This window comes from Heterodontus francisci, chromosome 20, assembly GCF_036365525.1.
Source record: "Heterodontus francisci isolate sHetFra1 chromosome 20, sHetFra1.hap1, whole genome shotgun sequence".
In the NCBI taxonomy this organism is placed as follows: domain Eukaryota; kingdom Metazoa; phylum Chordata; class Chondrichthyes; order Heterodontiformes; family Heterodontidae; genus Heterodontus; species Heterodontus francisci.
In genome coordinates, this window is record NC_090390.1 from 60,671,258 (window position 1) to 60,692,084 (window position 20,827).

At 41.9% G+C, this 20,827-nt stretch overlaps 1 protein-coding gene across 1 annotated transcript in view; it reads left to right on the forward strand.

Annotated features, from left to right (window-relative positions):
* The first annotated feature begins 9,140 nt into the window (after positions 1-9,140).
* The window catches only part of tial1 (TIA1 cytotoxic granule-associated RNA binding protein-like 1), a 35,134-nt gene continuing 23,447 nt past the window's right edge, over positions 9,141-20,827 (forward strand). The window contains exons 1-3 of the mRNA XM_068052897.1: positions 9,141-9,251; positions 10,634-10,730; positions 19,566-19,715. Coding sequence (XP_067908998.1) covers positions 9,223-9,251; positions 10,634-10,730; positions 19,566-19,715 — 276 coding nt within the window. The 5' untranslated portion in view covers positions 9,141-9,222. The remainder of the gene's footprint in view (positions 9,252-10,633; positions 10,731-19,565; positions 19,716-20,827) is intronic.

A 20,827-nucleotide genomic window follows, 5' to 3' on the forward strand; every position in this document is an offset into this window, starting at 1 on the left:
GCTTGTGCCTCACTGTTACAATATATCCAAAGATTGCATTCCATAGAAGAGTAAAAATCAACAAACCCTGATGCATCTCTCCCACACAGAAAGAAACTGAGGCCCCATCTGCCCTCTCAGGTGGATGTAAAATATCCCATGGCACTTTAAAAAAAGTCTTTCATGGGATGTGAGTGCCACTGGCTGGGCCAGCATTTGTTGCCCATCCCTAATTGCCCAATATGGCGAGTCCAATTAGGTTTCTGGTCAATGGCAAGCCCCAGGATGTTGATGCTGGGGCATTCAGCGAAGGTAATGCTGTTGAATGTCAAGGGGAGATGGTTAGATTCTCTCTTGTTGGAGATGGTCCTTGCCTGGCATTTATGTGGCACAAATATTACTTGCCACTTATCAGCCCAAGCCTGGATATTGTTCAGGTCTTGCTGCATGTGGACATAAATGACTTCAGTATCTGAGGAATCGCAAATGGTACTGAACATTGTGCAATCATCAGCAACAATTCCCAGTTCTGACCTTATGATTGAAGGAAGGTCATCGATGAAGCATCTGAAGATGGCTGGGCCTAGGACACTGCCCTGAGGAACTCCTGCAGTGAAGTCCTGGGGCTGAGATCCAACAACTACAATCATCTTCCTTTGTGGAGGTATGACTGCAACCAGGGGAGAGTTTTCTCCGATTCCAATTGACTTCAATTTTGCCCCTTGATGCCACACTCAGTCAAATGCTGCCTTGATGTCAAGGGCAGCCACTCTCACCTCACCTCTTGAATTTGGCTCTTTTGCCCATGTTTGGACCAAGGCTGAAATGAGGTCTGGAGCCAAGTGGCCCTGGCAGAACTCAAACTGAGCATCGGTGAGCAGGTTATTGCTGTGTTAGCTTGATAGCACTATCAATGATACCTTCCATCACTTTGCTGATGATTTAAGAGTAGACTGATGGGGCGGTAATTGGCTGGATAGGACATACCTGGGCAATTTTCCACATTGTCGGGTAGATGCTAGTGTTGTAGCTGTACTGGAACAGCTTGGCTAGGGGTGAGGCCAGTTCTGAAGCATGTCTTCGGTACTACAGCCGGGCTGTTGTCAGGGCCCATAGCCTTTTCCGTATCCAGCACCCTCGGCGTTTCTTGATATCACATGGAGTGAATCGAATTGGCTGAAGACTGGCATCTGTGATGCTGTGGTCCTCAGGAGGAGGCCGAGATGGATCATCCACTTGGCACCCCTGGCTGAAGGTGGCTGCAAATGCTTCAGCCTTATCTTTTGCACTAACATGTTGGGCTCACCCATCATTGAGGATGAGGATGTGTGTGGAGCCTCCTCCTCTGGTTATTTGTTTAATTGTCCACGACCATTCACGACTGGATATGGCAGGACTGCAGAGCTATGACCTGATCTATCGGTTGTGGGATCGCTTAGCTCTATCACATGCTGTTTCTGCACTATTTGAAGAAGAGCTGGGTCGTGCTGGGGGGGAGTGGGGGGGGGGGGTCCATCTGCGAACATTGCTAAAACAGATTATCTGACCATTATCACATTGCTGTTTGTGGGATCTTCTGCTTGTAAATTGGCTGCCACGTTTCCCACATTACAACACTGACTACACTTCGAAAGTACGTCATTGGCTGTAAAGTGCTTAGAGACATAGTGAGGCCACGAAAGGCACTATATAAATGCCAGTAGAAACAATAGGAAATCAGCAGAGCAGGTCAGGTATTCACCACATTAGGAAATCTTAAATTCCACCCTACAAATTCTGTGTATCTTTAATCTGCTGGGTACTTTATAATGTCATAGTACAGAATGTAAACATTTGACGAATCCTAGATAAAATTGAATAAAGTCCTGATAACTGTAAGCACCCTCTGTTAAAATTTCTAATACTGTCTACTTTATCCAGAATTCTGAATGTGACTGATGTTGTATTCTGCTCCAACTACATGTGTTGGGCCATGAAGGCTCCAATCAAATCAACACATGAGATTAGGGCATGTAGCAACCAAACCAGGATGGGAGGAAGTAGATTGAGGAAAAAAAATATGGAGCTGAAGTGAAGAAATTGGGGGAAGCAAGAAGGTGCAAAGCCAGAAAGAAAAACTGCGGCACGAGAGAAAAAAAATCCAAAAAAGCCACAGTTGCTAATGAGCAGGGAATGAGAAAAGAGCACACAAAGAGTGAAGCAAGTCACAAGTGATAGCAAGGATCAGCTGAGCAAGAAACAGGGTAAAAACAATTCCGTGATGTGTCTCTCCCACACAGACAGCATTCCCCTGAGAATCATGAGCATCCAGAGCCTATTGCAAAATCATTATGGATTGCTTTTCACTGTTTGAAGTCAGCATTGTGGCCTGATGCCTCAACACGTCATTTTAACCTGCCCGGTCTATTCAGTTTTGTTACTCAAAGCTCATTCTCTGCGTGTTTGCTGATGCTGCCTGTGGCTACAAACTGTGGCACAGGCCTGCTTTGTTAATTTTCCTGTCTTCCAATGTTACCATCCCAGGAAACCTGGCTTTTAACATTGAAAAAGAAAGTCTTACATCTGTATAGCTCTTTTCACAACCACCGGATGTCTCAAAGCTCTTTACAGTCAATGAAGTATTTTTGAAGTGTCTTCATTTTTGTGGCACAGGAAACACGAGCAGAAGCAAGTCAGGAGAGAAAGGGAGGCCAGTTGGCCTGAACAAGAAAGAACTTGATGCATTCTTCATTCTGATTTTGTGAGAATAGCAAATATGGGTTTGAGATGGCCCCTGGGTAACACTGATTCTTGTGATGGGAGTCCTGTCCTAAATTGAGTCCTTCTTTGGGCCTCCTTATCTCGAGAGACAATAGATATGCGCCTGGAGGTGGTCAGTGGTTTGTGAAGCAGCGCCTGGAGTGGCTATAAAGGCCAATTCTGGAGTGACAGGCTCTTCCACAGGTGCTGCAGAGAAATTTGTTTGTCGGGGCTGTTGCACAGTTGGCTCTCTAAATTGAGTATGTGACCTGGTACTTGGAAAGCTTGCCCAGAGATCTTGGTGTGTAACGCACTTGGCTGGGAGTAAAAAATCGGGCATACAGCAGTTTGTCATTAAAGAGGAAATTGTAGTAGTGATAGAAAAATGGGTTCATTATTCACAGTGGAACATTTGGTCAACAGTGCTCTCTTTGCTATTGAATTTGGAAGTACAACTGCAGAATGTGGGAAACATTAGTGTGGTCCTATTTTTTGGCTGGAGGTCATCCTCCAGTAAATGCAAAGGTACAAGCTGTACTAAGGGTGTTTAGCAGCCAAGTTCATACAGTAACCCTTGCTCCTTGTACCTGGCTGCAAATGAAGAGGTTCCTTGGTACCAGGAGCAAGGTGAAGATGGGTTTGCTTCTTGCTTTGGAAGCATTTCTTTTGGGGCCCCATCAACCATGGCCCAAATCTAATTACCACATCCTGTGGGAGGTATTATTTCAAGCACTGTCAGCATGAAAATCTGTAGTCCCACCACCTTAGGAACCATAGCATTGAAACAACGTGAATCTTAAACTATATTTACTCGATCATGCTCCTAGGATAGTAACCCATGTCTCTTTTAGGTTAAATCAATATAACAGTAACTCTCCGGGTGTCTCCCAGAATGAAAGATGAATCCCCTGGACATTTCTGCTAGAAACCCTGTAGAAACGTAGAACATCCCTGCTACTGTGACCCAATAGCCAGTGATGAGGGAGCCCTTTAATGTTCTCACGACTGCAATGAGTCATTTTAACCTATGATGATTTTTTGCCAAAATTCAGAGATGTATCACTACACAGAAAACACTTCCTGTTCAATCACTGTCCGACAGGACCCACCTCATGTTGGCTTGAAGAATATTGGGGGGGGTGGTGGGGAGAGGGAGGATTAATCAATCTCTGGCGGGTAGGGGTAACTTCCACCCCTCCCTTACCTTCATGTGGTCCACCTCTCATTCTTCCCTTTCCTCATCTTCATTTTTCCCTCTCTGGATATAGGCTGCCCACTGATACCTACTATAAGACCACTGACTCCCACAGCTACCTTGACTATACCACTTCCCACATTGCTTTCTGTAAGGACTCCATTCATCTTCTAGTTTCTCCATCTCTGCCACATTTGTTCAGATGATGTCATAACAGATCAGAAGGAGGCCATTTGGTACATCCAGTCCATCCTGGCTCTCTTAGAGCAATCCAGTCAGTCCCAGTCCCCTACTCTATGCCCATAGCCCTGCAAGTTTATTTCCTTCAAGTGCCCATTCAATTTTCTTCCACCATCCTCATAGGCAGTGAGTTCCAGGTCATTATCAATCTCTGCATAAAAAAGTTCTTCCTCACATTCCCCCTGTATCTCTTGCCTGAAACCTTAAATCTGTGTCCCCTAGACCTTGTACGATCAGCTAATGGGAACAGCTTTTCTTTATCTACCTTACCTATACCTGTCATAATCTTGGATACGTCTATCAAATCTCCCCTCAACCATCTTTGCTCCAAGAATAATTCCAGTTTCTCCAGCCTAACCTTGTAGCTAAAATCCCTCATCCTTGGACTTATTCTGGTAAATCTCCCCTGCACCCGCTCAAGGACACTCACATTCTTCCCAAAGTGTGAGGATCAGACATGGATGAAATACTCTAGTTGGAGCCTAACTAGAGCTTTATAAAGGTTCAACATAACTTCCCTGCTTTTGTACTCAATACCTCTATTTATGAAGCCCAAGATCCCATATACTTTTCTAATTGTTCTCTCAATATGACCTGCCACCTTCAAAGATCTGTGCACATGAACCTCTCCCCCAGATCCCTCAGTCCCCGTACATTCTTTAGAACTGTGCCATTAAATCTATGCTGCCTCACCCTATCCTTTCTGCCAAAATACATCACCTCATACATCACTGTATTCCATTCCATTTGGCATTGTCTGCCCATTCTGCTAGCCTATCTATGTCCTGTTGCAGTCAGTTAGCAGCATACTCACTGTTTTCCACACCTCCAAGTTTGGTATCATTGCCAAATTTTGAAATTTTACTCTGTATTCCAACATCTAATTCATTTTTATATATCAAAAAAGCAGTGGTCCAGCACTGACCCTTGGGGTAAACCATCCTATAGTCTGAAAAACAACCATTTACCACACTAAAATAAAATGAGTTCTGAGGAAAGGTCACAGACCTGAAATGTTAACTCCACTTCTCTCTCCACAGATGCTGCCTGACTTGCTGAGTATTTCCAGCACTTTCTGTTCTCATTAACTATTTCCCAGAATTTGCTAACAATATTAACTGGGATAGTCTTAGTACAAAAGGCTTAAAGGGGGCGAAATTCTTAAAGTGCATCCAGGAGAGCTTTTTGAGCCATCACGTAGAAAATCCTACAAGAGAAGGGGCAGTACTGGACCTAATCTTAGGGAATGAAGCCAGATAAGTGGTAGAAGTGTCAGTGGGGGAGCATTTCGGGGATAGTGACCATAACTCTAAGATTTAAGGTAGTTATGGAAAAAGGCAAAATTGGACCAGAAATAAAGGTACTGAAATGGGGGAAGGCTGATTTCAATATGATAAAACAGGATCTGGGCAAAGTGGACTGGGAGCAGCTACTTGTAGGAAAGTCTACATCAGACCAGTAGGAGACATTCAAAAAAGAAATAGTGAGAGTTCAGAGCCAACATGTTCCCTTAAAGGTGAAGGGTAGGACCAATAAGTCCAGGGAACCCTGGATTTCAGGGGATATAGAGGATTAGATAAAGTAAAAAAAGGAAGCTTACAGCAGATTCAGAGGGCTGAAATCAACAGAGGCCCTAGAGGAGTATAGAAAGTGTGTGTGTGTGGTGGTGGGGGGGGGGGGGGGGGGGGGGGGGTGGGGGGACTACTTAAAGAAAGTAATTAGGAGAGTGAAGAGAGTGAAGACATGAAAAAACACTGGCGGGCAATATAAAGGAAAATCCCAATGCGTTTTATAAGTATATTAAGGGCAATAGGATAACCAGGGAAAGAGTAGGGCCCATTAGGGACCAAAGTGGAAATCTGTGTGTGGAGCCGGAGGATATAGGTGAGGTTTTAAATGATTACTTTTCATCTGTGTTCACTATGGAGAAGGACGATGTAGGTGTAGAGATCAGGGAGGGGGATTGTGATATACTTGAACAAATTAGCATTGACGGGGAGGAGGTATTAGCAGTTTTAGCAGGCTCAAAAGTGGATAAATCCCCAGGCCCACATGAAATGTATGCCAGGCTGCTATGTGAAGCAAGGGAGGAGATAGCAGGGGCTCTGACACAAATTTTCAAATCCTCTTTGGCCACAGGAGAAGTGCCAGAGGACTGGAGGACAGTGAATGTGGTACCATTATTCAAGAAGGGTAGCAGGGATAAACCAGGTAATTACAGGCCAGTGAGACTAACATCAGTGGTAGGGAAACTATTGGAAAAAATTCTGAGGGACAGTATTAATCTCCACTTGGAGAGGCAGGGATTAATCATGGATAGTCAGCATGGCTTTGTCAAGGGGAGATCATATCTAACAAATTTGATTGAATTTTTTGAGGAGGTGACTAGGTGTGTAGATGAGGGTAAAGCAGTAGATGTAGTCTACATGGACTTCAGTAAGGCTTTTGAGCATGGGAGATAGGTTAAGAAGGTAAGAGCCCATGGGATCCAGGGCAATTTGGCAAATTGGATCCAAAATTGGCTTAGTGGCAGGAGGCAGAGGGTGATGGCCGAGGGTTGTTTTTGAGATTGGAAGCCTGTGACCAGTGGTGTACTGCAGGGATCGGTATCGGGACCCTTGCTGTTTGTAGTGTACGTTAATGGTTTAGACGTAAATATAGGCGGAATGATCAGTAAGTTCACAGATGACACGAAAATTGGTGGTGTTGTAAATAGTGAGGAGGATAACCTTAGATTACAGGGCGATATAGATGGGCTGGTAAGATGGGCGGAGCTGTGGCAAATGGAATTTAATCCTGAGAAATGTGAGGTGATGCATTTTGGGAGGACTAACAAGGCAACGGAATATGCAATGGATGGTAGGACCCTAGGACAGAGGGACCTAGCTGTACTTGTCCATAGATCACTGAAGACAGCAGGACAGGTAGATAAGGTGGTTAGGAAGGCATATGGGATACTTGTCTTTATTAGACGAGGCATAGAATGTAAGAGCAGGGAGGTTATGATGGAGCTATATAAAATGCTAGTTAGGCCACAGCTGGAGTACTGTGGGGGTACAGTTTTGGGCACCAAACTATAGGAAGGATGTGATTGCCCTGGAGAGGGTGCAGAGGAGATTCACCATTCTCCAGCCTGGGCTGGAGCATTTCAGCTATGAAGAGAGACTGGATAGGCTAGGGTTGTTTTCCTTAGAGCAGAGAAGGCTGAGGGGGGACATGATAGAGGTATACAAAATTATGAGGGGCATTGATAGGTTAGATAGGAAGAAACATTTTTCCCTTAGCGGAGGGGTCAATAACCAGGGGGCATAGATTTAAGGTAAGGGGCAAGAGATTTAGAGGGGATTTAAGGAAAAAAAATTTCACCCAGAGGGTGGTTGGAATCTGGAACACACTGCCTTAAGGGGTGGTATTGGCAGGAACCCTCACAACATTTAAGAAGTATTTAGAATGAGCACTTGAAATGCCATAGTATACAAGGCTACGGGCCAAGTGCCTGAAAATGGGATTAGAACAGATAGCGTTGATGGCCAGCATGGGCACGGTGGGCCAAAGGGCCTGTTTCTGTGCTGTATAACTCTATGACTCTATGTTGTCACCTACAACATCAGTGCTTCCAAAATGTTCTCCTTTTCATTAACTGTGTCTGTCCAATTTCCTACACTTTTGCCCTCACCCCTTCTGGCCCTCTTCCAGAACAATGGCTGTGACCCCTTGTCAACTTCCATCCCATAAAGCCTCTGCATTTGATGGATCATACTCCATCACTGTCACAATTGGTGCCTTACTGTACAAGTGCAGAAGATGCAATACTTGTGCTTTCACCATCTCCCCTTGCCACTGTACAGGGCCCTAAACACTCCTTCCAAGTGAGACAGTGATTTACTTGTACTTCTTCCAATCCAGGGTGTTGTATTTGCTACTCACAATGCAGGGAACCAAACACCGATTGGTTACTTTGCTAAACACCTCTGTTCCGTCACAAGAGTGACCTTGAACTTCTGCTCGTTTGCCACTTAGTTCTTTGTCTTACTCCCACTCTGGCCCTTCTGTCCTTGACCTCCTACACTGATCTAAAGAAACTCAATGCAGGCTAGGGGAACAGTGCCTCATCTTATAGGCAATTAACAGCCTTCTGGCCTCAACATTGACTTTAACAACTTCAGTAGATCTAAACCAGCACTCCAATTTTGTGTCAGACAGCAGGTGCTGGTAGTGTAGGATGGATGCAGAAGAGCTACTGTGAACAGGGAAGGTGTGAGCTGGTCCTCAGGATTCTCCTTTGAGAGCTTGCTTGATTTGCCATTCTCTTTGCTATTCTACTGAAACCATTCACACATCTTTTGTTTCTCTGATTTACGTAATTCTTTTTGCTTTGCATTATCAATTCTATCATTTAATCATCTGCTGCTCTGCACCTAATCACAGGCTTTAATTAAAAATGAGAAAATGCTGGAAATACTGAGCAGATGAGGCAGCACCTGTCGAGGGAGAAACAGAGTTGAGAGTTTAGGCCTATTAACTTGCCTCAGAACTGATGAAAGGTTACCAACCTGACAGGTTAACTCCACAGGTGTTGCCTGAGTGCTCCTACCATTTTATTTTCTTATTTCAGGCTTCCAAGCATCTGTCGTATTTTGCATTTTGTTTCGTCTCAAGGAATGTGCTTGGGAATTGTGTTTCTGCTGAAATAAAATTCAATTAAATCAATCAGTAGAACTACACCTCCCAGAGTGCTTGCAGAGCTGGGTTCCTGCGCAACACTTGGAAGGAATTAAAAAAAAAATTAATGATTACCAAACAGGTTAAACGGAGACTTAGATGGAACAATTGACATGGGAGGGGGGGAAGGGAGTGATTCTTGACGGGGCGGGGGGATCGAATTGAGATATTGCAAGGTTTTTTTTTGGTGAATGAAAAAGTTTGAGTTCTTTGTGAAGTATCAGTAAAGTTGCAGAGTGAGTGGGGGAGGGGGTAGGAGAGGCAGCTGCGCGTGCGCGAAGACTAGGCTGACTCACCGGCTCCGCCATTTGCAGCTCTGCTCGGGCGGCGGCGGAGCGGCTTCCGACATGGACGACGATTCATATCCTCGCACCCTGTGAGTAAAATAACACACACTCAGAAACATACACCGTTAACTTCGCCTAACATATGCCTCATTTCGTGTTTTTTGAAATTAAAACGTGGCCTTTCCCCCTCCCTCCCTTATGTGTGGGTTTTTTTTTGTTGGCGGCTGGCGAAGGCCTGGCGTGGGCCCGGGATCGGGGTAGAGGGAGGAGGAGGGGAATGTGCTAGGGAGACCCCTGTCCCCGACTGTCGCACTCGACTGACGGAGGGAGTGAATCCATTTTCCTTCTGTAACGAGCAATCTCTCCGAGCCACCGAATAAATCGACCGTCGCGGCCGCTGCTCGCCCTCGTACCCGATGCCGGATATCATCCCTCTCTGGAGAGGAGACATAAAACTTCGTCCAAAAAAGTGTTTTTTTTTAAAGGAGGAGGAGAGGGGAGCGCTGGGTAGGCTCAAGTTATGGTTGGAAAGGTATTAACTCTTAAGTTAAATTTTTAATTTTGTTAGTGTTCACATTGATCTATTTTTGGGTTTTGTGTCGAAAACTGCTCATCCCTTTAACCTACCTGGTCAGTAAGTGGCCAGGGAGTGTAAATATTCATCCTTGTCCCATCTGTATAAAGATCGTTTTGTTCCAGAATTGCTTGTTAGCCTTGCAGACTTGTGTGGTCTAGTTATCCATAGCATTTACTGTTACAGATCGGGCAAGATTGCCAAGTTGGTTCTGAGCTATGACTGAAGATGCTGCCTCTAATAATTGTGATGATAGGAATTAGATTTTTGTGCTAGAAATAACTTGTATTACTGATTCCAGTACTTGTATAAAACTTTGGAGGATATATCCAGTTTTGGTCATGATTCAAACTGGTGTCTTTGGTTTTTTTTTAAAGTGTTGGCATTTTTTTGTCATAAATTACTACTTGATAGATTTAAACAATTGAAATGCCAGTTAACAGTTTCCCGAATAAACAAAACAGTTTTTGTATGCACACACAAATGTTTGATACTTGTATCTTCTAATACTACCTTTTGGAAATTTCAGCATAGCTTGCTAGTATTAGATTTTTTTCCAGGGGCCATTCCAGCCTGCCCCCTCCCCCCTCCCAAATTAGCAATTCCAGGAAAATTTATTTAATCTTTGCAAGAAGAACTATTCAACAACATTTTACTGGACTGTTGCCTGTGAACAAGGAGATGACGCTGTTTCACATGATCTGAATCCTCCCAGCGATGATGTTAGAGAAAAAGTAAACCAAATGAAGAGCACCACATGGTCTTGCCTTTAATTAGGAATGGTCACAACCTGCCTGATCGATTATCAGCTAAATTGTTTTTCAAGGTACAAAGATAATCTAATGTGAAAATTGCTAACAATAGTAAGTAACATTCAAATGTGTAATTGTTTTTCAGCTACGTAGGTAACCTCTCTAGAGATGTGACAGAAGCTCTTATACTTCAACTTTTTAGTCAGATTGGTCCGTGCAAAAGTTGTAAAATGATCACAGAGGTAAGAACACTATGATTACACACACACTCAAATAATATAATGTACAATGTCAGTGTTTACTCTGTTCTGTGAAGGCTTGTTTTCACACCTGGAGGAGCTAATAGTTCTGTTGCACTTATTAGTAGCCCAAAGTATATCATTATTACAGATTGGGCCAATTTCTGCATTTATTTTTGTTTTGTGCAAGATGAGGTGCTCTGTTAACAATATAGTTTTTCATCTTTTGACGAATGTCAAGTAGAAGATTGGTTCCTTAAAAACTCATAAAACAATATCAGTTCACTATTTTCAGTTATAAATAGAAATATTTAGAAATACCAGTACCACTGTGTAAATGCACAGTTTTAAGTGAACTCTTCTGGAAGGATTAGAACTTTTGAACTGATTTTGTTGTGGAAATAATTAAAATTTACAGAGTTGGTTTCTAAAGCTTAAGTTTCAGATTCAGTTGCATAATTTAAAATAGATAGGGACATTTTGTAATGGGAATGTTTATATGGTCACTGGGGGGAGAAGGGGTGCTGGGGAAACCCAGTCCTATGCAATAATTTCTTGAAGGTAAGAAATACTAATCTTCCTTCCAGGCCACACAAACACTAGTTTTTCTGTGGTTGGGGGGGGGGAGGAGTCATGTTCCATCAACAGACAAGAAGATGAGCTTGCTGTGTTATTCTGAGCTGGCTGGTAGAAGGCATCTTGCAGCAGCCAAGAGACAACTTCTCCCTCCACTCCCTATGTATAAGTGCCTTTTGCTAATTTGGCTGCTTACTAGAGCAGCACAGTTCAGGTCAGCAGCATGGCAGCTTACACATTCTCAATTCCTTTGGTGCTCCAAGCATCACCATCATTGCACTTTCTACCATACTAACATGCATTAAATTTGATTCTATCTTCCAATACTTTGTATTCATGTTCGTGTACTTTGTTAGCTTATAGACAAATTGTCACCTCATTGGTCCAGAAGCAAGGTTGGTTTCTCACTTCTTAAATGACTTACAATGTTGCCAACCAAATGTGTTAACATATTCTAATGACTACAAAAATACCTGTTTGGATACATTTAGTCCATCATAAAACTGGTGCTACCTCCTGGTAAATTGTAGGAAGAGAAATCTCTTAGTTACTCAACATGAGCTGACTGAATTTGATCAAATGCCGAATAATGGTTGACCATGGATAAATTGACCTGTACCTTGATATAAACTAAAAAGCAATGAAGTGCCTATTTACATCTCATTTATATTTTTGTCATGAATGCACTGCACTGACTTTATTAATAAAGACCAATGGATGTGTAATCCAGCAAGTCCAAAAGTAATGTTTTGAAAAATATGCAGAAATATTAGGTTGGGACCCTTAATCAGTACCTTTTTGCCATATTAAATTTATAATTCTATATTAGTCTGATGAACACATCATTGCATGTTCATCCCCATTTTTGGTGTTAGTTGTTTCAGTGGTAATGCATAGAAGTCATATTCTGAATCCATGCAGTCCCTCACCTAATCAGTTTGGAGCATTTTCCAATTCATTTATTTGTGGGTTTATATCATTTGGTCCAAAATAAAACATCACTTAAATGTGCATAGTTAAAAGAACATAAACTGAAACAGTCCAATCCATGTTAACATCTTAACCTTGAAATGAGATTGTTTACGATGTATTCTGTGCCTAACAGTGCAGAAGTTGGGAATTTGGTGCAGAGGGGGAAAAGAAGTGCTGCTTTTCGTCTCTATTACTTGTGATTTGTGTAAACTTGAGACAGTAAGTAATAGATATAAACTAGATCACGATATGGCAGAGGAGTTGTGTGGATGGACTGCGACTATTCTGAGCGAACACATCAGTGTCTTTGTCTTGAATCTCGCTGGCACAGTCATTGAGCTGGAGTACGAGTAGGTGACCCTCTTACACGTAAGGGAGGAGGAGCAGTACCTGGACAGTTTGCTCGAGCCTTTGGTCGCATTTCGAGGTGCGGGTTCAGAACAGGGTTAGTGCAGCTAATCACGAACACGATAAGGGGAATTCAGGTAAGATAGAGAATGAGGATCCGCATAAACTGGTAAATTGGCCATTATTTAAAAAAATTGCCCCTAGTATAGGTAGGTGGTAGGGGAGTATAGGGACAAGTGAGGATGTGGTAGGAATATGGGATTAGTATAGGATTAGTATAAATGGGTGGTTAATGGTCGGCACAGACTCGGTGGGCCGAAGGCCCTGTTTCAGTGCTGTCTCTCTAAATCAAATCTCAATCAAATCATAAACTGATGGTCAAAAGGTGTAATGTACTTACTACCTCTGAGGATAAGAATAAAGATTGTTGGAAGGACAGCCAGAATGTGGACCATGGCACCTTGGAGCAGTTCAAAGGGCGGGGGGAGGAGGGGGTGATGGGGGGAGTGTACTGTAGGGGATTCATTAATTAGAGGGGCAGTTAGCATCCTTTGTAAACCGGATTAGGAAAGCCACATGGCATATTGCCTGCCTGGTGTCAGGGTAAGGACAACTCAAACTGGCTTCAAACGATATTGGAGAGGGGGGCTGCAATCAGTCGTTGTGATCCATGTTCAAACCAACAACATAGGGAAGAGTGGGCCATTGGTCCTGTTTGGTGAGTACCAGGAATTAGGAGCTAAATTAGAGAGCAGGATCACAACGGTTGTAATCTCTGGATTATTACCTGAGACACGTGCAAATTGGTCTAGAGGTGAGCAGTTTAGAGAGATGACCACATAGCTAAATGATTGGCATGGGACAGAGGGTTTCTATTTTGTGGGACACTGGCACCAGTACTGGGACAGGATGGAACTGGACTGTTGGGACGGGCTCCACCTGAATCGGGCTGGGTCCAGCGGGAAGGATAAATAGGATGTTCATTAGAATTTTAAACTGGTAAATGAAGAGGGGGAGGGGTTTGGGGAGAGGGGTGGAAAAAGTATTTGGTTCAATAACAAGGGAAGAGAGTCGAGCAACAGTCAGAAATTTTGCTTTAGGCAATACAGAGAAGGGGGAAACTAAGATATTTAAAGTGAAGCAGGAGAGAGAAATAGCAAATAAGTGATTTTAAAATAGTAAAGCAGGAGGACAGGTTTGGGTGTGTGGACAAAATAAGCATTCTTTATCTTCTGTCTGTTTGCAAAGAACAAATCAAACTGCTGGTGTAAATTCAACTGGGAGGTTACAACATGGTGACCATTACTGTGCCATGCTCAAGATGGTCATGACAGGGAACTTAATATGCCAAGTTATAAGTTCTACAAAAGAGATAGGGAAAATGGTAGAGGGGAGGAGTAGTCTTCAGGATTAAAGATGAAATTACTTCAATAATCAAGGATGTAATGAAAGGTTGTCAGGCGCTTGAGACTTCATGGCTGGAATTAAGAAATAGGAAAGGTTTCAAGATTAGTGGGAGTTGTGTATAGGCCCCCTGGTGGCAGTTGTGACATGGTAGATGTAAAGGCAGAGTGGTTTAATGGGGAATTTTAACATTAACACAGATTGGGACAAGCAGACTAGCACACGTCAGAAAGGCAGTGAATTTCTTGAGTGAGAGTTTTCTGCAGCAGCATATCCTAAAACCTACAAGGGGGCATGCCTTATTAGATTCAGCTATGAACCAGATTGAGTTAACATCCTAACTGCATGGAAATTTATCTAACTGAGGTCATGATGTCATCGAGTTCAAATGTAGTGTTTGAAAGGGAGAAATGTGCAACAGCTGTTAAGATTCTACATTTAGTTGAGGCTGACTTCAGTGTGATGGGACAGAGATTGTCCACAGTAAACCGGGCAAATCTGTGAATGGGTAAAATGACAAGATCAGTGGGAGGTGTTCAAAAATAATTTAATGTGATACAAATCCAGTTCATGCCCCTAAAGAAAAAGAGTTCTATTTGCCAAAAAACCAATGGATGACTAAAGAGGTGAGAGATAAACTAAATCAGAGCATGCAAAAAAAAAAAGCACAGATCCTGGAGAATGGGAATGTTGCAAGGAACAGCAAAAGGTGACAAAACAGATAGTAGGAGATAGAAAAAGGAGTATAAATAAAGCTTGCAAGCAATATCAAAAATCAGCCCAACTTTTACAGTTATATTAGGAAAGAGGGTGTTTGAGAGTAAAGGCCTGCTACCCGACCAGGACCCGACGACATGGGTTGGGTCGGGCCGGACTCTCACGGTAAGTGCTCTGCCGGTAAGTATTAAAAATAAAAAACTTGGCTGAGCTGGGAGTCCGGGATAAAACTGAGTCTGCGCAGTGAGTGAGTGGTGTCACCAAGGCGTCATCATGCATGCGTTGCAGCTTCATGGAGCTTCCCAGTCGGAAGGTAAGTAAAGGGATAGTCAGGTCGGGCTCGGGCAAAATTGGAGGGACTCGGGCTGGGTTGGGCTCGGGTCTACTGTGGATCGGTCGGGTTCGTTTTCCCGACCCGAGCAGGCCTTTAGTTGAGAGCAATTTGGGCCTCTTTGACTATCACCGTTATCAGTCTTCCATGAAAAGGGAATGATGGACATGTTGAATATTTACAGTAGATGAGGTTTGTATGCTGGATATCTCCAGGAAATGAATACCGAATTGGACAAGAATTCACCAAAATTGACCAAAAACAAAATAACTAACGAATAGGAAGAGCAGATGTGCAGAGTATTTCTTAAATGGTAAGAGATTAGAAAGTGTAGATATACAAAGGGACCTGGGTGTCCTTGTCAGTAAGTCACTGAAAGCTAACATGCAGGTGCAGCAAGCAATTAGGAAGGCTAATGGTATGTTGGCCTTTATCGCAAGAGGATTTGAGTACAGGAGTAGTGAAGTTTTGCTTCAATTGTATAGAACCTTGGTTAGGCCGCACTTGGAGTACTGTATGCAGTTTTGGTCCCTTTACCTTAGGAGGGGTATTATTGCCATAGTGGGGTTGCAACGAAGATTCACTAGACTTGTTTCCGGGATGGCGGGACTGTCCTATGAAGAGCGATTCTCTAGAGTCTCAAAGAATGAGGTGACCCCATTGAAACCTGCAAAATACTTAAAGGGATAGACAGAGTAGATGCAGCTAAGATGTTTCCCCTGTTTGGGGAGTCTGGAATCAGGGGATGCAATTTCAAAGTAAGGGTGAAGTCACTTAGGACAGAGATGAGAAATTTCTTTGCTCTGAGGGTTGTGAATCTTGGGATTCTGTACCCCAGAGGGCTGTGGAAGCTCAGTCATTGCCTATGTTTAAAGCAGAGATTGACAGATTTCTAAATACAAATGGTGTAAGAGAATATGGGGATAGTGTGGGCAAAAGGCATTGAAGTGAATGATCAGCCATGATCATATTGAATGGCAGGGGAGGCTTGATGGGCTGAATGGCCTACTCCTGCGTTCCTATGAGTGAGGTTCGTTCTTAATTTCTCTAACACGCCACCTTTCTTGGGAGAGTTATGTAACAATTTGTAGTAATAACCAAGCGGAAGCTAGTATGTAGTCTGTCATCTGTGGGGTGTAACTGTTCATTTTATTGATGGGATAGTTGAGTGAATTCTAGTTGATAAAGGGCATCTTTTAATAGTTCTACCTGTCCAGGTTACCTCAGTAATGCAGATAAAATTATCTTCAACAAATTTTATGACTTTTAAGGTTTAAGATAATTTTAGGAGTTTTTAAATCCACTTGCTTGTGGTTAATTATGTGGTGCAACTTTGCAGTTAATTTCATTGGAGCTTGGCTTTTAAAATTGGCTCTTATTGCATACTTATTCATGCATTTGTATAGCACTTTTGATGACCTCAGTATCCCACAGCACTTCATGGTCAGTGAAGTACTTTGTGTTGTCAGTCCTGTAATGTAGGGAAATATATTTTGTGCAGTGCAAAGTCCCAGAAACAGCAATGAGATAAGATGGCGATCATTTATTTTAGATGTTAGATGTGGGATAAATGTTGGTCAGGACACTGGGAGAATTTTTCTGCACTTCCAATAGTGCTGTGGAATTTTTTACCCCATCTATGAGGGCAGACATGGCCTTGATTCGCTATCTCATCGAAATGAAGGTATTTCTGACAGTGCAGTGCTGCTCAGTACTAAACTGGACTGGCAGCCTAGATTATGTGCTCAAGTCTCCTGGAGTGGTGATTTGAATTCAGAACCTAACTGACCCAGATTGAGAATACTGACAGTCAAGACTGTTATTGGTTAAGGGATTTAAGGATTGTATCACTTTAGCACATTCATTAGTTTTAAACATTCATTTATGCTTTGCTGCATGAATGCTATTACTATATTTTCTATATGGTGCTTATTAAGCAGTCACTTGCTATCTGAACTGTTATGAAATATTGACATTTTGTAAAGACAATGAGGGGAAGCTCAGGTTGTGTCTTGTACTAATTATTTCCAGAGTGGCACTGATTTCTGTTGTGTAGTTCGCTTTAAGGAAGATGTTGGGATGCTTAATTAAGAGGTTTGAGATGATGGGACTTTTTCCGTTAAAGTAAAAAACATTGAACGTAAATAGAAGTTTTTTTCGATGGGTTTTAATAAGGAAAGACTTCCTGTAGTCAGAAAATGGGAATGAGGCGTCATCAATTTAAAACCCTTAATGAAGACAAAAGTTAGAAATTTCTGTACACAGAATAGTTAGTGCACAAATTGGTGAGCAGTCAAAGCAGACCATTGAATATTTTTGATGAAAAGTGGATAAACATTTCAAGTGGAACAAGATTTAGTGCTGTGAGGAGAAAGCAAGCAGTGGGATTTGTTTTGCACTGCACTAGAAAAGAGCTGGCGCAAAGACACTGACATGAATGGCTTACTTTGGCTATAATTTCTAGTCTTTATAAGCTTGGAAGATTGGACTGTTTGCAAAAAGCGACAGTGAGAAAAGTTGACATAATTGCCATGCTAATTTTATAACTCATCCCTTTGTCAGAATATCAGAATATAATTGTAAATGTTGTGAAAAAGCAACAATAGATTAATGCTGCACTCTATGAAGAAGACACTATCATCTGAACCATATTGTCCAGGTTATTGCACAGAAAATAAAAAATGCTTCAGATGAAACCTATATTTAGTGAGTGATTTGGCAGGATTCCCACCCAGGAACAGATATTTTCACTGCTTATGGGATTTTTGTAAAACTGCAGCAACCTGCCACCAGTTGTTCTTGTGTAAAGTGTAGATATTTGAGTGATGTTGCATTGTACCAATTCATTTCCCTATGTTACACTGCATCTAGTACTCGCACTTGCATGGGCCTCAAAATGCAGATGAAGTAAATATTGAGTATTGGAGTAGGTTCCTGTTAAGATTTCTGTTCTGCCCCTGCACCTACCCAAAGTGTAGTTCCCTGGAGTGTCCTAGACTATTTTCTAGAATTCCTTTGACTAATAAATATATGGTTCCATTCATTTTTAAAAATTTAGTCCAAATGCAATTATCTTCAATGTACAGAAGAGTGTCTTTGTATTTTTCAAGAAAAGTCTAATTAAAATTCTACTGTGACCTTTTTGGTTTCTGCAATAGAAAATTGTATTCAGAATGTACATAAAGTTTGAGTTTACTAGTTTTTGTTCAAAAATTACCCATGCAGATATTCAGTGTAATTTAACTCATTTATGTCACTAAGGGAGAAGCGAGATATGAAACTAGTAAACCAAAGCCTTTTTAGTCCCCACAAATGATACTGTATCAGTACACCAATGTTGAAGTGACTTTATTTCAACACAGCATTGCTGCACTGACCATGTGGTCCATTTGTGTTGAGGTCGAAATTAAGTTTGTAAGCTTAATTATTATAGGGTTTGAAACATCATTCAGCTGTTCTTTTTGAAAATGATCTAAAGTGTTTATAGGTGTATTTGTGTTTTCAAAATTGTAATTTTGGAGCGTGCAAAATCTAGAATTGTAATTGATAATGTTGGAGATGCAAAGTAATTTATGCTTCAACTCCATTTGCTGAGAACTTGGCTTTAACTGTTGGGGGTTTCATTTATTTTGGAGACCTGAGTTTGTGCGTGAATTTCAACTTGAGAGCATTTACCAACTGTACACCAAATCAAGGGCACATTTGGTGTTAGGATGGGTAATCACATTGTTCATATTAGCTCAAGATTGCAGTAGCATATTTGAATTTTCAAAAACAGCCTGTGAAGTGTTTCCTACTTTACATCTATTTTGTAGCATTTTTACCGAAATATATGAAGTGGACACATTTTTGAAAGTTCATAGAAGTCAGCTCAGGGTTAGTCGTCAAGTCGCCTTAATGATCTAGTAGAATTTATTCCTATTCAAGTTTGTGAGCAACTACAATTTGCATAAAGACATTTAATGAACTCGAGCTGCTTCACCTGCCTGTTCTTAGTCAAATCTGATTTACAGGTAAATATTTTCTAAAAACAAAACTGATACTCGTGGCAGTAGTCATATATACCTTCCCAGATAAAAATAACTCCCTTCACTGGAGACATACTTTCAGCTCCATTCCTGATTACAGATGACAGACGGGGAAAGATCAGTGTCACAGCAATTGCAGCAGATCTCAGCAAATATTGAGGGTTTAACTTTTGCAATTCTTTGCCGCACAAACCATTGGCTGTGGAAATTGGCCAACAGGTTAGCAATTTTTACTAATGATTTTAGGGTTCAATTAGTAAAGTACTGTTTTATATTTAAAAACTGGGGGAAGCCCTGTATAACATTAAAAATGTTCAGAGATTGTTAAATGTTCAGTAATTTCCTTTTGAATTGTTTGTGTTTGTGGACAGATTGGCTATAAAAGTAAAAGGCTATAATGTAGATCTGTAAGTATTTCATTTGGTTTCTTTGTACTAAGTTTTCATGAATTTTTCTTCTCAGCAAACCGCAAGCAGAAGGGTGAACTCTTCTGTTGGATTTTCTGTTTTGCAGCATTCAAGCAATGATCCGTATTGCTTTGTGGAATTCTACGAGCATAGGGATGCAGCAGCTGCATTGGCTGCAATGAATGGCCGTAAAATAATGGGTAAGGTAAGCTATCGTATCTAAAGGGTGAGTGAGGAGAGCATTTAAGCTGGAAAAATAAAAATAATGCTGTAATACTTGGAACAATGCCTGTGTCTGATTCCACAGTTAGTTTTAGTAGCGCAGTAAAATACATTGGCTTGCTTTTTGCAGGCTTTAGAGGTTAGTAGGAAATTTTATAAAGAATATCTAGTGAAATTTAAACTCTGCTTTAGCCCCTTCAAAAAAAAAAAATGTTCTGTATGTAATTAGCATTTGATAAGTCAAATTTTCTTGAAGAATAATCCAGTAGATCTTAGTTCTCAGCTGTGACTGTGAAGAGGTACCAAATTTTATAATAAACTCTAACTGTATTTGAGTAGCTGAAATGCTAAAGTGCTATTTGGAGATTACTTATAATATAGGGAAGTTCTGTTAGAAAGAGCCTCCAGCAATAGTGGTTTTAATTGTGGAGCTGTTTTTCTTAAAACTGTAAAAGCTAGCTGTTGATTTTTCAATCATAATGTACTAGTTTGTGTAGCTTCTAGTTTGAGGCGGCACAGTGGTTAGCACCGCAGCCTCACAGCTCCAGTGAACCAGGTTAGGTTCTGGGCACTGCCTGTGCGGAGTTTGCAAGTTCTCCCTGTGATCGCGTGGGTTTCCGCCGGGTGCTCCGGTTTCCTCCCACATGCCAAACACTTGCGGGTTGATCGGTAAATTGGCCATTGTAAATTGCTGCTAGTGTAGGTAGGTGGTAGGAGAATTGAGGGAAAGTGGGGATGTAAGGGAAAATGGGATTAATGTAGGATTAGTATAAATGGGTGGTTGTTGGTTGGCACAGACTTGGTGGGCCAATGGGCCTGTTTCAGTGCTGTATCTCTCTGACTCTGACTGCATAGAAACATAGAAAATTGGAGCAGGAGTAGGCCATTTGGCCCTTCGAGCCTGTTTCGCCATTCATTATGATCACGGTTGATCATCCAACTCAGTAACCTGTTCCTGCTATCCCCCCATATCCTTTGATCCTTTTCAACCCAAGAGCTATATCTAACTCCTTCTTGAAAACTTACAATGTTTTAGCCTCAGCTGCTTTCTCTGGTAGCGAATTCCACAGGCTCAACACTCTCTGGGTGAAGAAA